General features: G+C 38.0%; 1 protein-coding gene across 1 annotated transcript in view; it reads right to left on the bottom strand.

Annotated features, from left to right (window-relative positions):
- Positions 1 to 1326: 1326 nt before the first annotated feature.
- Positions 1327 to 23136, bottom strand: part of SPAG6 (sperm associated antigen 6) — a 28433-nt gene continuing 6623 nt past the window's right edge. Inside the window, exons 4-10 of the mRNA XM_009330612.1 lie at positions 16954 to 17159; positions 15910 to 16083; positions 13257 to 13409; positions 10693 to 10884; positions 9404 to 9520; positions 6481 to 6626; positions 1327 to 4257 (exon numbers count right to left, since the gene is read on the bottom strand). Of these exons, the coding sequence (XP_009328887.1) occupies positions 4191 to 4257; positions 6481 to 6626; positions 9404 to 9520; positions 10693 to 10884; positions 13257 to 13409; positions 15910 to 16083; positions 16954 to 17159 (1055 nt within the window). The 3' untranslated portion in view covers positions 1327 to 4190. The remainder of the gene's footprint in view (positions 4258 to 6480; positions 6627 to 9403; positions 9521 to 10692; positions 10885 to 13256; positions 13410 to 15909; positions 16084 to 16953; positions 17160 to 23136) is intronic.

Below are 23136 nucleotides of genomic sequence, written 5' to 3'. Positions count from 1 at the left end.
AAAATCAGCATCTCAAAGATTTCTTAGGTAAATTTTTGTAGGTTCTTGAACAATATTCCTTTCTGAATATGGTATTAGTTATAAAGAACTTAAGTTCTGCTGCATCGACCTCTCATATGAATTTAATTTTCCCAGCACTTCTGCAAGTTAACAAATGAGTGTAACAGATACTTCACAGCTGAAGATGATGATACATAGGGATTTGTAATAATTATCCAAGACCATAAAAGCAATCCTATGTCAGTGCAAGAAGTGGAACCACTGGCTTTGCAGTCTAGTGCTACTCCATACTTCCTTTCTACCCTGGTCACATAGTGAGATCTATAATTCTAACAACCAAGATACTGGACACCAATCAGCATTAAGGAAGATACTGAGGCAAGCATGTTTTCACAGATTCCTCACCTGAAGGGACAATAGTCAGCCACCCCTACATGCCCCGAAATCAGAGGACTCCAATTTACACCAGAAGCTGAAGGCTATCCCACGGCACCCTCCATGCCTAAAACTCCCTTTTGGCCAAGCTAATTCACAACCCCCTACACCAAATCAAGAACACTGAGGATCTGCCCACACTCCGTCCGCTTCCTAATTACAGTAACTTTATGCTTTACTTCACAAAATGAGATTAATTTCTTCCTTCACCAGTTCCATTCAGCTCCTTCAACATTTCATTCGTTTGTTTGTTAAGATGCAGATCTCCAGCAGATTGATCACTTCAGATGAGACAAAGCAATCCCTTGGTAAATCCCTCTGGAAATGCAGAACATATTATATGCACAAGAGTTGAACTCCTTGAATTTCCCCTTTTCAGATCCTCTTGGTTTCCAGTCATTCAGATAAAGAATGGAGCTTTTGTAGGCCAGTTAATCCATCCACTGAATGAAATATGGTAAAGTTTTACACATCCACATGTTCTTTCAAGGCCCTGGTTTACATCTGTAGATGTAATAATAGCTGTAGTAATGTAGACAAAAATCATGGCTCAGGCCCCCAGACAAGATCTTTAAAGACTTGGGTTGAAAAGTCCCAACGCAGCAGTCAAAAGAACTGGCAAAATTATTTAAGCGCTGTCTCCACTTACATTTATTTCTGCCAAAGCACTGGCTTAATTTTCTTTGTGTGTCTTAATAATCCACCTCTGTGAGAGGGATTCTTACTTGAAATGCTTGTATGTCCTAAGCTTAGAAGTAGGCACTGTTGAGAGGTAAGCTGAGACAAACACCCAAAGGTGGTGTCAGGCTCAAGCTGCGAAATGAGCCTGTTCTTCATCTTCTCTAGCATCATAGTCACAAACTACCATGAAAACAGCATTTACACAATGAATTAAAATGCAAATCTACATTTTATTCTATGAAATTGAGACAAATGATACACACTTGAAGCCTACCAGAGTAGCAATTACAAACATTAATATAGTTTTAGATGACAACTTAAGCCAAATTAGAGGATGGAATAGAAACGCTATACATCAGAGCTTGTGAAACACTACAGGAAAAAAGCAACTCTTGCCCTCGTAATGTAAGCCTAAAATACAAATTAGTGATAATTCTGCTGTAAAGGGCTAGATCTGCCTTGTGCAGACGCGTACCTCCAGGGAAGCCTCCAGCCACAAGGTGTATGTACAATGCAGGGAAGCAGCCTGCCAGCAAAGGAACGCTGAGGGGGTCTCAAAGTATGTGGGAGAGGACTTTGCACTGCCATAGCCTACTGGGATACGGCATCATCCAGGAGAGTCCTGTGACAAGACGCGAAACGGCCACTGGCCTAGGACAGAACTGCCTAGCTGATGTAAAGATGTATTTATGCTAGGTCTGATTTAGATTGTGCTCTGCACAATCAGATCGCTTTGAAGGTTTGCCTTGTGCAATCATTTCCTTTGTCAGGAATCAGAAAAAGACTGTGAAAAGACTGTGAACAAATTGTTTAGGCATTGAAATTTAACCCTGTGGAATCCTTACAGTGTAGCACAGTGTGACACAGCAGGAGCACATTTGTCAGGGGACTGAAGCCTCTTTCCTCTCTCCGCACAAAACATATACATTAGCATTGTGTGGCGTGGGTGTGCTCCCAAGCACATGATGCAGCTATGGGTATGCAGCTCCATGCCTACCCTGCCTCCCATCTGCACTGCAACTGCATTCAGCCCGCTGCACCATTTCTGTTCTGTTAGGGAAAATAAAGGCTTCAGATCCTTCAACACTGTCTGGAAGCCCTTCCATTACATTTTCTTTTAGAGATTGCACAAGATTTGATTTTTAAATATCCATAATGCATATGAGAAAATTATTGAGTATTACAACAATCTTTTTAATAGACCTAATGTTTTTCCACTAGTGTCCTAGCATTAATAATGTCAGAATATAAACACCAAAAACAAAAAGGCATTTGGTAGAAGCTAGTCAGTTCCAAGACTTTTCACTCTGATGTGGGCTAAGGAAAGAACCCAGCTGGTGTGGTTTCTATACCAGCATTCATGACACCAACAGTTTCCATCTCAGTTAGGCTCCATACAGCAAGGTACTGTGCATCCCCTGCTCCTCCTGAAGAGCAGAGTCTGAGAGCACCAAGTACCTCACAGCGGGAGCACAGCCCGCTGTAGAATTAAACCTTAACACAAGATAGCCCATCAATGTTTTTGTGAACTGCTGAAAAATATGCTGACAAGAATAAAAGAAAATAGTCATTTGGAATTTGGCAGAGAAAAGCCACTCTAAATCATTTCCAACTGCAATAAGTCTTTGCTCCTCTTTTACAAGTAATAGAAGAGACTATCCCTGTTTTATAAACTCATTCAGTTAATATGTTTAAGAAAGTAGACAAGTTTCTCTCCTGTGGGGGTTTTCAAATATTGACTTTCCTTGTGGCTGCCAGTATTTCAACATCCCATTCCAGAAACACTGTTTATTACTCTTGGGGGGGGGAGGAAGGCGGAACAAACCACAAAAAACTGCTGCATATGAGGAAAAGAAAAATGGTTAGAAGAACAAAAAATGGTAAATGGCAGTTACATATTAGGGAATACTGAAGGGTTGTATGCTGCTCCCTGCTGCTACAGTACACCAGAGGAGTAAGCAGAATGTGACAGTCTTTCCACTCTACATAAGAAGGCAAAAATATTTCCAGGATGTTACAGACAGGCAAGAGCTCATACCTCCAATAATCTCCATGTTGATGTGATCTGCAACTTCAAGACTAAGTTCCAAGTGTGTTTCAACTCAATTCTGCAGCAATTTCAGCTCTTGAAGAATAAGTACTGAGCAGCCTTAATCCCATCACTCAAATCAGTGGGACTCAAGTATCCTCAGGTTTCCTCTGAATGTGCTCAGAACTTTGCTAACAGTGTTCCCGCAGCCAAGCAATTCTCTCTTCTGAGCCGCACAGATTTGCTGCTGACCCAAATGGAGCCGAACCTCCCAGGGTGCTTCCCTTTGTGCCCGTGGAAGTTCTACGTTCACTCTGTCCTTTCCAAGAGGAACAACGATGCATACACCAAACAGCGTATTACTTCTTCCCTCCACAGTGAATCCTGCCTTAATTAGGAGGACTTTTGCAGAAGATGTATTATCTACCATGCCAGGACCACCACACTATCACATCATGCAGAATTCAGCCCTTTTATCATCATCAGGTCTGATTATTTCTTTATTTAGCAGCTACTAATATGTTCAGAGATGCAAAATCACATCGCTTTACTTTCTGAAAGGTAGCAGTAGGAGATATCTCAGTGCAGAATGGATTCCATAATTAGAAAAAGCACAGGGGCCAGCTTTTTCCCCCTCATCAAGCTTGGGAAGCTCTAAACAATATGCAAAGGCAAAAGGGGAAAATGGTTACAGTACTGAGAAGGCTAAAATTTGAATGAGATAATAACAAACCTTTCTTGTGGAAGGAAAAGGAAATGACTGATTCTAAAAAAGCTTCTGTGATAAATCATCACCCCTGCATGAAATTCCATTCATATATGCTGCAATATCTGGTAGTAATGTAGAGAAAAACAAAAAGGAACAAAACCTTAGCAATAAACAAGTTTATAAAGAGCAAAATATAGCTTGCTGGAATTGCTGAGCTCTTTCAGTAGTTCAAACACTAGAAGGAGATTTCAGAATCAAACAAGTTTCAACAGCTGTATTTGTATTACAGTCATAAAGGCATAAATGTGAAATACAGCTCTAATAAAAAATTGAAGTTTATAAAACTGGATGGTAATTTTCCACCCTTTCCAGAAGTATCTCAGAATATCCAGGGGAATAATACCTGAAAGAGAAACATTTTGTTTGTGCATTAGACTACAAGGCATGTTCTGTGCTAAGTAATGAAACACTATTCATATTTCTATCGATCAGGAAACAATCCTAGCATTAAACACTGGTCAAGGAATTCTACAGTTATTCCCCTACAATGTTTTAAGAACCTGCTTTTCAACTTACGTTATCATTTATACTTGGAAGTCAGGTTTTCAAAAATATATTTAGCTTCTTTTAGGGCATGTAGGTAAGTGGCTAGTTTTTAAATAGGTCCACCAGCCATAAGCATTGCCTTTACTGAGAAATGTAGATGTTAACTTCTTTTGAAATTATGGCCTTTAATAAAAAAGCATGAGTTTACACAGAACCATAGGCTGCCTGATGACAATAGTCTACTGCTGTTTGTCAAACATAAGCACACAACCCAAAGCTAATGTGAAGTCTACATCAATGTGAGAGACATTGATTCTGGAACAAAAAAATTTATCACAATGACCTTCTGTCTCTAATGCCAACTCAAGGATGGAGATTATCCAATAGGTTTTCATTAGAGTAGGACTCTATGGTGCCATTATTGTCCTGCTGTCATTCAGTTGGTTTTCCACAATGGACCAACTACATGCTTCCAATATGCAAGCATCACCAAAGCTGCATTTAGTTCTTGTTTTCCAGGTTAAGAGTATCTGAAATTTATTACTGTGTTATTCTAAAAACATACATCTCAGTCCATTTCTGGTTTTGCAGGCATGTAAACTGTCATCTCTGAGCCCTGGAAGCTTTAACTATAAAGGGAGAGGAACACACTTCCATGTAATGCATTCCTAAAATGTATTCAAGTAGAAATCCCCAATGTTTTCACACTGAAGGAAGATCCATCTACCTTGTTGATTTTCATTTTCTGAATGATTTCTGCATAATGTAACTCTTTAAAACTCCTATTAGTTCTCTGATTGTAAAGCTAACTTCTCAATGCATTATTATATTCAGTCTGCAAACAGCCTAAAATAACAGGTCTCCGGGACAAACCCAGAGCTGGAGTCTATTATAGCAGCTGTGCCTCAGGCAGCTCAACCAACAACAGGCAGTAGCACAAAGAGGCAAGCTGGAGATGCTCGAAGGGGCCCTTTTCTTTATTACAACCCATCCTACATAAGTAACCTTGTTTCATTTACAGGGAAAAAAAATAGCTGTAACAAAGAAACATTAATTATATCCAGAAAAGTGTAAGCAAATGTCCCCTTTCCCTCTGAAGTATTAGTATTTGTAGCTGCAGAATAAAGTTTCTTTATGATTTTGCTTTGCCCATTTGACAGCCACTGGCTTTTCCTTGTGGAGACAAACAGGGCTTCATTTTGCGTGACTTAGTTTGTAGCTACTATTAGCTGAAGAACTCTGTTGCTGTAATTAAAATTGATGATGCAGATTTTCAGAGCCTGTAGAGGGAGTGCACGAGTACAGCATCCTTTTGATGTGTTGATGGACTGAAGGACTGGTAAATGGATATCTAGAATCTAGGAGGGCATTTCTCTCATTATTACAATTTAGGATGGTGACATTTTGACTGTAAGCTATTTAATAGTGTTTCTGTATTCATTAAGGGCAAAGTTCAACTTGGTGCAGACAGCTGGTGTATGGTCCTTTTATATAACACTTAAGCCTCATGATGAGGCTGGGGGAGGAAGGGCAGCTGTGGGCAGAGCAACCGTGCAGAAGAGCCTCTGGTCCCTCTGTACATCAGAGGAAGTTTCAAAGGAGCCTCTGAATACACTAGTTCAGACAGGCTCTTAGGGAAGTCAAGGATGCAAGCAAAGATTCACCAATACCTGTAGTTTGGAGCCTGAGTAACCCATAAGTAAGTTATCAAGATAAACTAAACTTCCCACAGACATTTGTTAATATGAGAGCGGTTGTGCTGAAGTCTCGGAGTTTGTCTGGGTAGTGCAGGACTGACTTTTTCTCCCCCACTTTCCTGCAAGAGCATGATTATTTGGCCTTTGTTTACAGACAAAGAAATTTGATCCCAAAAACAATCAGAAAAGAGAAAGTGTTCAAAAGTATGTGTCTAACAGTTGTGTTACCACTGGGGCAGTTAACCAAATGTTATGCTGCTTCATTAAAAACAAAATTCACATAGAAGTTAAATTAATATTTTAAATCCTTGCTTTGTGTTGTTCTTGTGAAAAACGTCTAACAATGTTGTAAGTATGAATTTTTTAAATTTCATTTTCCCTACCTTACTATTTCCTCTGGATAGCAATTGTTAATAGTGTTGATATATTCCTGAAGAAGTGACCCAGGTTCTGCTTTTATTTCTTGAACCTTTTTAAGTCCACCAGTTGTTACAAAGAGACGACGTGCTTTACTGTCATGTGGTAACACCTACACACAGAAAAGTACATTAAAAAAAAAAGAACATTTTCTTTTAAAGGAATCTCTGTGGTACTAGGCTCAAATATTGCTTATCTGTTTTTAATTCAGAGGACAGATAAAATGGAACACATCAGAGGTACAACATCTGTAATGACTACTGTATTTTAACACCCAGTTGTAGAGGAAAAAAAATCATAAACCAGTCCTTTATTGTTATAACACAATTTAACATGTACTTTAATACATAACATAAAAATACTGAATTTAATATTTATCTTTATGTAAATAATATTTCTTGAATTATTCCTACAGAGACAATACGATTGCAGAGATTAAACAGATAATAAAACCAGAACACTAATATGGAATAACAACAGCATCTGCTCCACTTAAACCAAGTTATTCAGGTCTTTTATGTCAATTCCCACAGTTTAATTGTAGAGCAGAATTTTATATCATTATAATGATCTAGTATAGATTAGTGCATGAAAACAATACTGAGAATTGTTGCAAGTGAACAATGCAGCCTTGAAGCATTACATGCTACTACTATTAAATTCTAGATATTAAAATCCTGCAACACACTGTGTAGCCATGGAAGCCTTTTACAAACACACACACACAAACACACAAAGCAAAAATGCGAAGTTTCTGCAGCCAAGGGGGACGAGAAGCAGAAATGATCAGACAATACATTCTGCGCTCCCTGAGTGACGCCAATATGCAGCTCCGTCCAGAGGGAGGGAGGGAAGGAGGGAGGGAAGTGGGGGCTGGGCCAGGCAAGGGAGAACGACAGCATGTAGTCCATAGGCCCACAGGGCTGCAAAAATATTAAAAAAAAAAAAAAAAAGGGGGGGGGGGGGAAGAGAGAGAGAGAATGCAAGACGTCAGCTGCATCTACAACAAAACCAGATGGGTTTAAAACCAACTCTGACAGTTACATACTATGGGGGCAAAAGCATTTTGTAAGCCTTCACACTGGTCAGACAAATCAAACTATAAATTTAACTGTATCTCAGCGTAAAACAAGAGTCTTGAAGGAGGAAGGGATTGCCTAAAAGGATGAAGGAAAAGAAGGATGAGATTTCTGCCATGCATATAAGCAAACAGCCTTCACTTCTCTGGTTCCTCTAGGCTGTACAAAATCAACAGACAGGTAAAGAAAAAACAGGGGAGCATAGAGACTTCTCCCTATTATATGCTTCACAGAAGTGTCAGAAACAACTGTGATCATTTCGTTGTGGGAACTGCAAAGACGGCTGTTTCCACCCATCTCCCAGAACAAGAACTGCCAAGAAGGAACTAGCAAGGAGACAGGATATGGCCCTTTCCCTGCCTTCCTCCTCCCCACTGTGACTCCCAGGCTGGATAAGACAGCAGAAAACTCTCTTGGAAGAGGCCCTAAAGACCTCTGAGACGCAGTCCCTTCCCCCAGTCCAAACTGAGACAGCACAGAATTGCACAGACCCTGAAAAGGATAATGCTAAAATGACACAGTCCAGCACCAAGAACGGATAGCATCTCACTCTGAAGCACAGCTCAGAAATAAGGCTTTTACTGCGCTATAAATAAGCCAACAGAAGTAATACAGCAGAGCTCTAAGAATAGGAAATTCCCAAGCTATGGTACAGGAGAGAAAAATGCTTTTACTGCAGAGAACTTAATTTTAAATGTATATTTCAGAAGAGCAAATGCCAGACAAGTATAGTTTGTTTAATATAATGTAGGAGAAGAAGAAAAACGAAACAAAACAAAACATCAGCTGACATGAAGGGTACAAAACCATTTCAACAGCAAACAACATTCAAATCTATACACTGGGTAACCAATTACTATGCACTCAGCTCCTTAATAGCTCCAGTCAGCACACAGAAGCAAAAGGCACTGGATTCTGAGCAAATCTCCTATCTTTGTACAGACTTAGCAAGAAGACAGGACAAACCTAAGTGTGCCAATGTAATCAGGAATCTGCACTACAAACAGTAATGCTTCCAGATCTGTTATAATCAGAACTGAATATCAAGAGTGTTCTACTTGGCCACTTCCAGAAAGAACATCTCACCGAAAGAGCCTGGTACCCGCTGCTAACAGATTACACTGCAGAGTATTGCACAAAAAGTCTATAGCTGAGCAGGATTTCCAACAGCTGGTGAACACTGCAGACACTGGAAATCTCCTGATTAGTTAGCAATTACTTAATTCATTTGAAATATTTTTATAAAATTGTATCACTTTTTACATGCTGCACTCAAATCAACAATGTAATTAATAACAAACAGTTTCAAATTTTGAGAGGGATGAGAAAAGATTTGGGATTTTTACACTTACTTAATTGAGACTTAAAATTAATGAGGATAAAAGTGGTGAAGCTTTTGTACTCTAGATTATTGTAAAATACCTGACTTAAGTCATTCCTGTACAGACAGCTTGTACTTTATCTAAAACAGATGTGACTGGGATTTATGTGATACATTGGCTCAGTGAAAATATTTGCACGTGAGTTAATATTCTACATAGTCTCAAGAGGCAAGGAAGAAAAAAAACACCTTGCTTATAAGCAACTGTTTTCCCAGTCTTAGGATGAATTATGGCAGGGTCCAGATGAAACAGTATCCAGCTTTATCAGACAAAAGAACGTGATGCTCCAAACTGCTTCTGCAGGGGATGCTTGAGGATCCTGAGAAAACAACTGAGACCTTTAGAGAGACTTCATCTTTTGAAAGATAGCTTCCTTGCTAAATGGAAAACAATTAACATATTAGTCATCAAGCAGAGCCTTTTCTTACCTTACTAAACTGCCCAACAATATGTTTCATAATATTGGGAGGGGCATCATGCAGCAATGGTTCAAGTGCTGGAAGATACGTGCATTTCTGAAGGATGTTCTTTAAGGCTTTTTTAGTCTATTGAAATGCAAAATAAAATTTCTCTAGTAAGATGTCAATGAAAACAACAAGAATTCATGTTATATATCACTGAAGTCTGATCAAAAAAGCAAATTGATCAGAATTCTCAAAGAGCATTTTCTGAATAAAAACTATGATATCTATCAGGTCACTTAATGAAGAATCAATTTTCTACTTAGATTTATTAAACCTCAAAACCTACAGTGCATCATATTCTTATTATGTTATCTACGGTCAAAGCAATGGCAATTTTCCTTTGACTAAAATGGAAGCAGTAGTAGACCCTTTAAATAAATTGTACTGTAATATAATAAGAAAGCTAAATCAAAACACATTTTGAAAGATTGTATTTTAGAAGTGGCTTACTAGCAAAGTGCACTACCATCCAGGCAGGGAGGGACAGAGAGAGTGAAACAGTTGTACATCAGTGCTTAGTTGAAAACAGACTCAATGCTGACTGTGCAGTAATGACCTTCTTGGGTAGGTTTATAGGTGCAGCTAATTTGTACTTGATATTTTGGTGACCACTGAAAATGACTATACAAAAGTTATTTTACAGATCTGGAACATTATACTTCAGTAGAACGTACAGAAGCATAGTACAACATGGGAGACCATATCCTGTCGTATTATACTCTTCAATTGGTTCACTTACTGTTGCTCAAAAATAGACTTCACCAAACTGCAACTCTACTAGCTCCCACACAAGGAAGGCCCTAAACACAAACAGTTGCATGTTTTCAAGAGCTTTGAGTATTTGTTACAGTTTTATTATAATAATAAAAATGTAAGCAAATCTACTACAAGGACTATAATATTTTGTACAAGAGCTTACACTTCCAAAAAAAAAAAAAGTAGATAATTAGAAATCAGTCACTCACAAGAAATTACAGCATTTATGGGTGTATGCAACTCTGATCTAAACTGGGAAGAAAATGAGGGACTAGACTGCTGTGGCTGTAACATATGATTTGGTATGCACCATATGCACACCCATTAGGACCAGCCAGTCCTAATAAATGACACACGGCCTTCGGCCACCCTACACCCAGGAAATCTGTGACTCAATGAACATCGATCAAAGCACATACCATTTAGTAGTTTTTAAGCACTTATACCTGTTGATTACAATAAATATCTCATACTGCAGATACTACAAATATACTTGCTTTCATTTGAAGATCTTCTGAACTGCGTGTGTCCATATACATAGCAAGCAGTGTGGGTAGCACGTTTGCTACTGCAACAGCACGTGCATGCTCAGGAGTATGTCTTCCAACCTGTCCCAAGGCCCAAGCAGCTGCTGCCTTAATATGATCTTCAGGTTCTTCTATCAAGCAGGCACACAGTGGTGGTATTCCCTGTAGCATCAATCAAAAGCACAACCTTTACAAATCTACGCCAGGGAAGGACAACTTGAAACTGATACAGATTGTTAGAAAATGTTTCTCTATTTACACTCTTCTAAAATAAGCTATAAGAGAACGCATGCTAGTGGTGTCATATTTTTACAACATCATGACTAGCAAGAATTTTGAATAAATCTTAATAAATCTAGTTAAAGAAAGAAAAACAGATTCAATGTTCTAAGTCAGAAGGCATTCTGAGCTAACACACAAATTTAAGGGATAAAAGGAATACATGACACAATTCAGGCTGTACTAAGAGTAAAGGCTTCAGTTTTGTCAGACTGAAAATAAAAGAATTTGAGTGTTTATGAATCTATGAAAGCAGCTTAAGACCAGAAGGGCTGAATCATTGAGTCTTTTTTTTTTTTTAATCCACAGCACTAAATTTCAACTTATCAACCTCTTCCTGAGTCCAGTAGTTCATGTTTGACTCATCCAATGACTTCCAGAAAGGTTTCAATTCTTGATTTGAAGACATCAAGAGATGGAGAATACCTCGCTCACATCCAGCTGTTACTGAAGTTCTTCTGGTTCAGGGTCACAGTCTTTATCCTTTCTCCACAGGATTATGGAGCTACTTAGTAGCTGGTATTTTATGCCAGGGTACTTCAATAGGAATCATTTCATGCTACTTCAGGTAAGGCAAGGCTACTAAACCCCTAACTAGAAAACATTTTTCTCCATCCCATGGATCATTTTTTAGTCTTTTCTGCATACTCTTCGGGGGTTTTTCAAGACCCTTTTCAAATACAGACAACAGAACTATATGCACTAGTACTACAGATAGATTAACTTCTCTTTTCTAATAATGCTTCATCTTCCACTCTTTAATACCACAAAGGACTGAATTGTTTGGGTTTTTTTTGCCACTGCACTGCAATAGAAGGCCACAATGAAGTGTTTGTCCAGTATGACCCCAAAAATCATTTTTCAAAATTCATCCTTTCCAGGATACAGTACCACGGAATGGAGCTATCACTTTACATCATAACATCATAGATGTGTAACTGCATGGGGTTATGCCACAGTGCACTTCTTTCAAATGGTTCCAGTTTACCAAGCCATGTCCTCACCACTATGTACCATTCCACAAGCTTAGTTTCCCCTGAAAGAAATTTTTTTTAAAATGGGGGTTGGGTTTATTTGGGTTTATTTTGTGGATCATTCATTAAAATATTTAATTTCATGAGAGTTTGCACAGATTCCTACAAAATCTCTCACTGCGCTCCCATTCAGTTACGGTATCAAACATTATTACTCTTCAAAAATTTATCACTTGGGTGCTTCCTCATGAACTTAATCCTGGATTCATCCCACTTAACATCAAGCACTCAACAGCAGGAGCATATTTGCTCTAGGCATCCCTGAAAGTGGAGAGATGAAGACACATCCAGGGAAGAAGGGCATCCAGAGAGGGCAAGGAAAAAGTATCTATTTCTTTAGTTTTCAAATGCAGAAGAGCATTTTTTTGATCACTCCTACCCTCCCTGCATGCTTACTGATGTTATGTTGTAGCAATTTCCATTTTTTAACTTGCATTCCTACTAGAAGACATTTCTGTTCCTCTGTTTTTATTGTTTTGTTGTTTTCACTCATACAGTATATTTTAAATGACTGACACAGTGTGAAAATGGGCCAACAATGCTCACTGAAATTACTTCCTTCCTCCTCTCATTAGTTAGCATTATTCACATCAGAGTATTATGTCAGGTACTAATTTCACCTATCGTGAATATTGCAAATTCTTTCCCTTCTATATCATTGCCCAGCAGAATTTATTTAAACCCGAAAATGTATAGCTTATCTCCTTTGAAATGTCACTTGCACAACTGAATCAAACCATACTACATTAGAAACTGAGGTCTTTTCGAGTGTGAAGATTCCTGTTGCAAGACTACTCTAGCGGTACTAGCAGAGTCATGCTAGTGCAATGAAGAACGTGCCATTAAACATTCGTGTTTCAAAAAGGGTTTTGATGTAGCCACAAGTATTCATTTTAAGAGGAAACAGACCATAGAAATTCACTGACTTATTTTCTGTACCCGTGCAATTGCAGCACAGAAAAATCATGTACCGTAATACAAATGGATGTTCACAAACTAATCCAGGACATTTTATAAAAGGTTCAACTTCATAAAGACACACGTTGATCAGGTTACCACATAATTTCAGCCACAGCAAGCAGCAATATTAGGAGAACGTGCATTCGTCAACAGCAAGTATATAATTCTGTCACAAAATACATTCTCCTCCTATGTTAATTTGTATCTCTTTCTCAGAATACCACTGAAGAATTATAGGAAGACAACAAAGTGATAGCTAACCTTGGAGACAATCACTGCCATTGACAGGTTCTCCGAATGAGCTGCTACGTAACCAAGCATCATGATGCCAGGCAGTCTGACAGTCCCTCTGCAGCTGCCAATACAATCAATCACAGCAGCAACTCCACCTGCATTTACTATAAGCTGTGAAAGCTGAAAAGATAAATGGAAGAGATTAGATACTGTGAAGTATCAACAGGCATAAAGCACTACATCAGAAAAGTCTTTCAGTGTATTGCTCCTGATTTACAAAATAAAGCTGGAATAAGAGTGATGTATCATACAGACTGTTGGGCACTAAGCGCAGCATGAAGTTCTCAGGAATGAAGCTGTTTTGCCACTCTGTTTTTGATTGACTTTACTGCAAGGAAATCAGGACTCTGAATTCTTGATGCTGTATAGCATGGAATGACATATTCTCAACTCCATTAGCCTACACCAAAGAATCGTGCAAATGACAGCCTAATACGTGAATGCCCTTGAAGATGCACCTACTGAGCCAGATAGTCTTTCATACTAGTGCCCACTCATTCCCAAGCCAACATCATATGTTCCGTGCAGGGACGGAGGGAAAGGCCCACTCCTCTTCTCACCTGCATTCTAGATAACCTCTGCGGCATAAAAGCCTTTGTGGATCCCCCTACTGAGGCATGAAGCCAAAGACAACTGTCATGGATGCGCAAAACCAACTTGGACTACACCATTCTGCCATGTTAGGGTATTCTGAGGGAGGTGTCCAGGGAACACACTAGATGGGCAATGGAGTTTGCCCCAGAATGCCAAATTATATATAGCCTTGCTTATAAATGATAATCATGTCCACAGTCTATGATGCTTTCTGTGTGTATCAAGCTATGCAACATGTTTCTTTCGAAAAGGTATCACTTCTCACATCACTTGAGGGACAGCAGTAGTGTATATATGATATCAACAATGCATAGAAATTAAAATAATTTCATATTATGATTATTTCCTTCTATCTTATTAGGTATATCACATTTTTCCCAGATTCCAAAGCAAAAGAAACACATTAAGTCAAAATCAAATGAACAAAACTGAGGCATGTGGATTTCCAATCCAGTTGATTTATATGAATGTCCTGGTTTCAGAAGAAAATTAACTCTACCCCAGCCGAAACCAGGACAATAAACATAAAATCCACTGTTGCCTTAGAGCCTTTAAAAGAGGACTGTTTTCTTCATTAAACAGCTAGATGAAATTTAAAGTTATAACTTAGGAAAAACTGTCCACATGATTGCAAACTGCAGCCAGTGAGGACCAAGTCCTATGTCTGGGCACAGCCCTGTACACAGAGCTCCTGCACAGACACACTCCCTGGTGCTGTGACCCTCAGGCCCCGCTGCAAGTCCCCCAGATCCTGACCTTCACATGAATCTTACTGCATATGCAGATAGAGAGCTGAGATCCAAAAGCCACAACGCTCACATGACTGACACAGCCAACTCCTCTAGAAATATCATTTGCCAATCTGTCTCTGCTGCAACATGTGTTGCTTGAATAGAGTTGCTCAGAGATGGACAGAGATCACTGTCGCCCTAAAGTGGAACGTGGTTTGTGACTTCCCACTGGGAGTCACCAAGATACTTCCTACAGCTCCTTTGGAGAGCTGCTAGAACGGCCAGTTCCCCTTGCATGGAGGATCCTGTGCGAGCAGCTCTTCTGACTTTACCTGCAGTCTTGTGAGTTTGGCCTCTGGCTTCCAACTCTTGTGCCCCCCTTTGATAATGATAATTTCTCCACTTTTTTGAGAAAGTGAAGTTGCATTGCTCATGAGGTGCAGAGAGAAAGCAGGAAATGTGACAAGACTGCAACCTTTAATCACCAACAGCTTAAAGACTAGCAGGCTGAAGAAACAGCACAATATTCATGTTTAAACAAACACTTCTCAATTGTTAAGCTAGTATCATGATTTTGAAATGGCTGTGCTCAGCATTAGTGTGTTCCACAAATACATTGCTTGTATTTCATTCCAGAGTCATATTTAGAGCCTTTTAATTATCTCTATGGTCTGACAGATTAACATAGTTACAATTATTTGTTTTTCCTATTTATTTTGTATTGACTTTGCCAAACATCCCCATCTTCCTGCATCAATTATTGGCAAAAACATTGCAAATGGTGAGACTCAAATTACAAACTCAAGCTAATAAAAGAAACTACCGTCAGTTTAATAATAACTAAGAGAACTTTTGACCTTCATTGTCATTGGAAAAATAATTAAAATGTGATCCCAGCACCCCAGAAGATTTTTAGAAAAGACACATACCATCTATTATTGTTATAGGCTGATCTTGTCATTTATTAGCTGGTATCATGACTTCTGTGAGGCTTTTCTCATGATATTTTTAATATCTAGGACTGACAATACTGTCAGGCTAAAATTCCCTCTCTGTGAGATATCTTATGGAATAAAGTAGCTAGGTATGCATTATATGATTCCCACTTTCCTAACCAAATTCATATTCAATACACATCTCATAACTTCAGCAAGCATTTCCATATTTTTCCAACGAACATGCCAAACAGCTATTTGCCTTCCATTTCAAAAAGCAAATGACAGAATAATCCTGTATTTTATTTAAAGTGTAAAATCTAATGATATGACCTTGTATTTGCATTTTCAAGGTTTTACCTCAGGCGTATGCTTTGCTATCTCTCTAATTAAAGTTGCACCATTTTTCTTGACATATTCATCTGAGTCCTTCAGGCATGTGAGCACAACTGGGAAAATTTCTGCTTCAACCACCAACTCTGCAAGATCCACTGAATGCTTTGCTATTTGGCTTAGAGCTGACAGCACCTGACGCTAGTAAATAAAAACTGTTATAAAATCAATAGTATACAAACATCCCACAACATACACTCCTGCACACAAAAATCTATTGCATCAAGGAAAACAAAGCAGGATAGGGAAAACAATTACAGCTATTTTACAATTCACTGAGTCAATTCATGCACGAATATAATGGCACAGAACATTCGCTGGTTCCTGAATAAAAGTTTCTCCTTTGTTTTATCCCATTCAAGCTTGCTATGTATTAAAAAGGAAAAAATATATATACCATTTAAAACTGTAATTTAAAATTTAGTGAAATCTATAGAAAGTATCTTTACTTGCATAAGTTTGGTCTGTCAGACCTTGTATTAAAGAATTTTTATCTATTTGTTTCAAGTGGCATTTTTATGTTGTCTTCTGTTTCTGTTAGAGTAAAACAGAAAAATTATATTAAGAAACAAATTTTTTGTCAATTAAACTGTAGTGGTTAAACCTTCGACAACAGCTATTTACATCAGACAGTACATTCTAAAATACAATAATACATTTAATATTAACTGGTTTATAGTACGCAAAACCTTTTTTGTAACTGAATTGTGCAAATTTTATCTATTAAAAATATCTGTTGCATTCTTCATACACTATATAATTCTAAAAAAAAAAAAAAATCATACTATTCACTTTAAAGATTAGTTTAGCTGTTCCTCACAGAGCAGCGGTTTTTATCCAGTAGCTAAATCTGTGAATATGTTCACAACTCTTTGTCACTAACTATGTAGTTACATTTTGTTAGCGCCCAAAACAAGAGCTTCCTAAATAAATATGGACATCAGTGTTTCTGATTCAATGTCAAGTAATGATTGGTATAATGGAGATTAAAAAAATAATTTGTAAATGTACCTTCAGTTTAGCATCAGGGTTCAGGATCATCTGAGCTAAGTGAGCGATAGCTCCTGCATCCACTACTGTCTGTGCTAACTCTGGAGAATGCTTTGAAATATCACTGAGAGTTGAAGCAGCAATCCTTTTCAAAGCAATTTCTGGCTCCTGGATACAGAGCACTAAAAGAGGAACAGCTCCTGCATCCACCACAGCTTGTGACAGTTCTGTAGGTCCAAGGAAAGTAATTAAGTGAGTATGGGTGACTGACCCTTGTGCAAGCCATTTTTCACCCTGACAGATACAGCAAAGGAAAAAGGGGAGGGTGTAGTTCACTGTCTCGACATCTGCATTTCAAATCAGCCCTCCTGGTTTCATAAACCGTGTGGACCAATCCACAACTGAAAAGAATGCAGGTCAATAGATGGACCCCCATTTACATGCACACATTTGAGGTAGATTAGGCTGAAATGGTTTGTTATTCTGTTTTCTTTTTCTTTTTTTAAAGTAAGCAGATGTCAGCTGTTTAAACCCTGGCTATTCTACACTGATCAATAGGAAAGCATTTTATGCATGGCTAACAACAACACAGAAAGCCAAAGTACCAAAATTTTACCAACCACCTAATTAGAGAGCATTTTACCCTCTTTAAATGATAAGCAGATATTAGCATAGATCAAATGCCAAAAACAGAAATACAAAAAACATACATAAAAGATTTATCTTACATAAAAGATTGGAAAAATGGAACTTGCTGATCAAAGCTAGGTTTTGCTACCATACATGGGACAAGACAGAATTTATACTTCAATGACATGAAAATGTTATCATACACAATTACACAAATGAGAAATATCATCAGTGGGATATTGTGTGTCTGAGATTAGTACAATATCCTTAACTAACTGCACCTTAAATAAAAAAGAAAAAAAAAATCTGAGCATATGATTAGCTGACATGGACAAAAATTACACTATTAGAAATTCATTAGCTCTCTCCATGTATGCAGCATTAATCACAGTCCTAAAATAAGAATTACTGGATATCAGAAGAAAAATTTGTACTATAACCAAGCTGTGCTATTTTAAAATAGTGTTGAAAAAGTGGTAAAAATCATGGGGAATTCAATAATCTATTAGGTTCTTAGTACAGTTTTGCTACACCTTATTATGCGTATCCATTATTATCTTTAACATTTATCTTGACTTACAGTACCATGGCAACATATGGCTGTTGTATTTCAAGACTCTAACTTAGCTTTTGATTTATAGTCCATTCATGAAGAGATTTTCATACTAAGAAAAATATAGCATACTTCATTAAATATACATAGACTAATATAGTTTTTCATGAAATCTGTAAGTCATGTCATCATTACGTTGTTAATATCCAAATAATGTTCCTGACCAGATTTGTTTTCAATTAGTGTTGTATAGCCATACACTCCAATACATACGATAAGTCAAATATTTACAGTCTGTTATTTTATAATATTTTAAAGAAAGTATAAATATTACCTCACAAAATTATAATAATGCAGTAATCTTTAAACTAATACAAAATTAACCCTTCAAGATTCACTTTTCAAATAACTATTTGACTGAAAATGTAGAGTGTGCATCCTCCAAATACACGCAAATCGTAAGATTTCAACAAAATCCAAATGCTGTATCTTCAGTTTTACAAATTTGAAATGAAATGTACCTGAAACGTATCTGAAAACAAACCTGAAAACTTAGCTAATCAATATAAGTGGTATAACCTACATTCAGCTTTTCATGGAAAAAGCCATACTAGATTTCTTCAAATTGTATTTTGATGCTGTACACTGACCAAGTGGAATACATCATGAACTACTGACCAACAGTCCAGATTAATCCATCCGACTGTGCCTCAGAAGCAACTTGAGAGCAACCAATTCAATTGCCTACAGTCTGCTAGGAGATGCTAGTATCAGGAAAATCATGTCAAGAGGGACAGGATACTACTAGAAGAATGGGTTTCTTTGATGCCTTATGAGCTGAAATCATGAAGTTCAAGTAGGGAGAGAAAGAGCAATACTTTAAGGTCACAGCTACGCCCAGGCATGCAAAAGCAACCATAAAAGTTATTTTAAAAGAGCAAACTAAATCTGATTCAATTTTGATCAGCTCTTGCTGTTAGGAGTCTGACATCATTTAAATACTGATGGTTACTGTTGGTCATGGTTAATTAAATGGTTGTTCTTTCAGTGGTGTTTATAAGCTTCATGGCTAATAACTTACCACACGTAGGGCTGGACCATGTGTCAAAAGACAGACAAGCAGTACACGCACTGTCAGAAAAACGGGAAAGCTGAGGCAGGGACAAAAGAAAATATAGATCTTCCCATCACATTCCCCTGCAAATTCAACCCAAAACTACGATTCTAAGTATTAATGATTCTATGATAATTGTAATTGTTTTTTTCTCAAAAAGAGGCTCAATTAACCTTCCCGCTTGGTAGAACATCTTTAATTCAGACTATACACCAAAGGATTCATGAAACTTTGCTATCCAATTACAAAACACAGACTGAGCTGAAAAAAAATGAAGGCTGAGAAAGAGTTAAAGGAGAAAATACAGTTGTCAAGAAGGAATTTTTAAAAATATTCAGTCAAAGAAATTAAAAGAGCTGGAACAAATTACAAAAAGACTTTTCTGGACAATATGCCAAGACTGCATTATAAGGGCAAAGACAAGACCAATAGCTGAAGAAGAGAAAGACAGCAGAGAAAAACTAATTTATGAACTTCATTTAATTCCACAGGAAGTTATGAAAACCCTGGGCTTCGAACTTCAGTTCGGGGTACAACTCAAGGAACCTGTCCAATTACATGATGATAAAGTAGGACTCCTCCCTACGTGAGTGAAAGTAGGAAATGTTATTCTACGTATGCTCAGAGACAAGAGAACGAAGACTCAAAACCCACCATAATTAGTTGCTTTTGTCCAGAACGATATGAGGCAGATTTTAGGAAATGGAGATACTGCAGATGTGAAGACAGACTGGCATGGAGGTAGAAAAAAGACTGATAAAGAAAGACTTCGGAGTTTAAGATGTTACCAGTTCAACTAAAAGTTGTAGTAGAGTTGTACTGATTTGTCTCAATACAAAAGTACTCATCGGGGGCTAAGAAATTAATTCAAAGCAATCTGAGGCCTAGTCATGAGTTTATGTGATCTGGAAGAGTGGAAAGTGAATGAAGAGGAGTCAGTAAGATGCTGACTACATACCCATTGAACTCAGTGGGAAGTCTTACAGGATTCATCTAACCTGGTTTAAGTTGTTACTAAAAAAAATCCATACTAACATTAACATGTTGGCAATAATAGTATGGATAAAAAAAAAAATATTAGGGAGAAAAGATGAAGGTGAGAAAGTGAATGTGCAGGTAGTCCCCAGAGAAGAAAAATCAGCTCTGAACAAATGCCATATTCACATAGTGGAGCAGCAGCAAAACCTTCTTTGCTTGGAAGCAAATGCAAGTTTCAGTCCAGACCAGGGTTCTCAAACAGACCCTGCTGTGGTGGCAGGTGTATCCACAGGAAATAACAGGTTTTGACCAAAACAACCACCCATACTGTATTTTTCTGAGGACTGTGTGATCATGTAACAGCCACATGGGAAGACTCTAATCCCCACAAGTAGTCCAAGGGCTGCACTTCAAAATCACACGTTTATGCAGACCGCTACAACCACAGTGCTAAAGATTCCACTGGAACCAGTGGGAAAACCTTTCATCAGGAGAAGGATGGAGGTCATTAATTACAGGGCAAGCTTAGACCCTGGAATAAGACAAAGTTAATGCTAGACTCAAATCACTGAAGAGCTGAGCAACCTGGTCTAACCTTGTAGCTGACCTTGCTTTGAGCAGGAAGCTGGACTAGAGACCTCCTGAGGTCCCTTCCAAGCTGAGCTATCCTATGATCCTAAGGGTACCACTGTATGACAGAAAATAAGCGTAACTGCACTCTCAGCAATATACTTGAGTATAAATAGTGTTGTTTATTTTTGTTTTCCTACCAATTTACAATATACTGAAGCAGGTAAGAGACAATTAATAAATTCCACCTTTTATGTAAGCAAAGCAAATGGAAAGCTAAGTTATTTGCATATCTCGAACATAAGAATTTTGCATTTTAAAAGTAACTGAATATGGCATAAGTAAAAACTTACAAAATACTTTTGATGAACCTGATGGTATTTTGATGGTATTTGAAACACTTTACACTTCTTTTCAAACACAAATAGTAGAAACAATGAATGGCAAAATTACAGCATACTGATCTGTATACTTTGGAGTAAGATCAGTGCCTGAAATTCAGCTCAAAGGGATCTTCAAGAAAGAGCAGAACTGCAAGAGCTGTTCCTAAATTTTGGAATCTGACCTGGCAAGATTTCTAGTATCTTGAAATCTCATAAGACATCTGTCATGACCTAAAATCTCACAGGCCTTCCGGAGACATCTGTTCACAGAAGAACTGCATTTTAAGAGATTGTTGTATGAAGACAGTGGGGAACTTGCTAATCAGAGAATGTTTTCATCAGGAGAAAAAAAAAAAAAGTAGTCTTGATTTCTCAGAATGGAAGTCTTTTCATGGGAACATACACTGCAGATCCTAGAGAGCAGCTTTACCAGGTCATGGATGGAATTTCTGATGAAAAGCAGGGAGACCCCCCCCATCGCAAACAGTTATCGCCGAATGCTGGGAGCCTTTGCTTGCATTGAGGGAGACAGAGGTTCACATCCTGCCTAAAACAGATTGGGACTTTAATCCGTCTCCCACGTACATCCCAGACATATGCCCTAATTATTGAACTTCTCTTGCTGGGGCAAATAAGCCTCCCTACCCCCCAGTCTTTTCAGGAGAGAAAAAAATCTTGTCTTAATGTTGTCCCAGTTTGGAACTGAAACAACTTTTGAAACTGAAAAACCTTTCATGGGTGGGGAAAACCATTTCACGCCCAACTCTATTTTTAGAGTTTAATCTGCAATATGTGTCCACAGACAGTCAATGACAGAAAATAATAACTGCCAGATTTTGTCAACACAAGCATGTGAGTCTAATCCAGAGTTTCTTGAACAGTAAAAACCAGATGTTGGTAAGAACAGGTCCATCTATCTTTGTATCCCATCTCCAACAATATCCTGTTGCAAAGGCATCCTTGTAGGAGTGTAAGAAACATACCATGCACAGTGATCTTTCTTCAGTAGAACTCCTCTACTTTCAGTAATCATTTTAGAGACTTCCTGTGACTCTGTTATAGAGGAAGGTAAATCCCCCAAGTTGGCTGTAGCTGGGCAGAGGAAGAACAATTTTTTTCATGTTGTTTTATTTTGGTTTGGGGTTTTCTGGGTTTTTTTAACTGATTACATCTAGGGATCTGTCCATGTCCTGATGCTTGCAGCTTGGTAGCACTTGCAATTTCAATCTAATTTCTGAAAACACTGTTCTTATTGCTGGCGTAAATTGACATGAGACATGCACCCATTCACTGTCAGTGAATAAATAATTCATAACCATGGAATAAAAATTGGTACAAAGAGTTTGTTGCCTTCAATACCCCCACATCATCTCCATCTTTGCAGACAATGCCATCACAGAGTGAACTGGATCACCCTAAAGATCAGCCAGCATTCATGCAGTGAATAGCATGAAGGGCAATCAAAGTGAGTCAATATTGATTTACTGACATAACAAAACTACAGAAATGTTTATGTTAAGAGTAACACAGACACACACTTACACTACACACATTTATACAAAGGAACACTTTCAAATGACACTTAAACAAATATCTTTCAGATGGAAGCAACAATTATTTTCCACCAAGGGTGGGATTCAGACCAGGTGACCAAAGGGTAAAAGATCTTTAGCACACAGAGGTGCCCCAAGAATGAATTTGTTCCCCAGAAAAAGCAGTCCGTTAGGAAGGTGCTGACAACTTTGGAGCCTGTTCCAGTAAGTTAACCCTCTCTCTAAGCGGTAAGGGGAAATCCCCCATGCCTTCTGCAATCCAACACTCCATATCGATTAAAAAAAGAAAGAAAATCACTTCCAAATTCAGTCTATGCACATTTTAAAGCCAAAACCAAACATAAATGCATGAGTTAATGTTATGACCCTAGAATAAGTTTAACTTTAAACAATATGAACACAAGCCATTTCTCCCACTCTTTC

The sequence above is a fragment of the Pygoscelis adeliae genome, unplaced genomic scaffold, assembly GCF_000699105.1.
Source record: "Pygoscelis adeliae isolate BGI_AS28 unplaced genomic scaffold, ASM69910v1 Scaffold27, whole genome shotgun sequence".
Taxonomy (NCBI): domain Eukaryota; kingdom Metazoa; phylum Chordata; class Aves; order Sphenisciformes; family Spheniscidae; genus Pygoscelis; species Pygoscelis adeliae.
The sequence above is the reverse complement of the archived record's forward strand: the minus strand, read 5'-3'. Positions and strand labels throughout refer to the sequence as shown.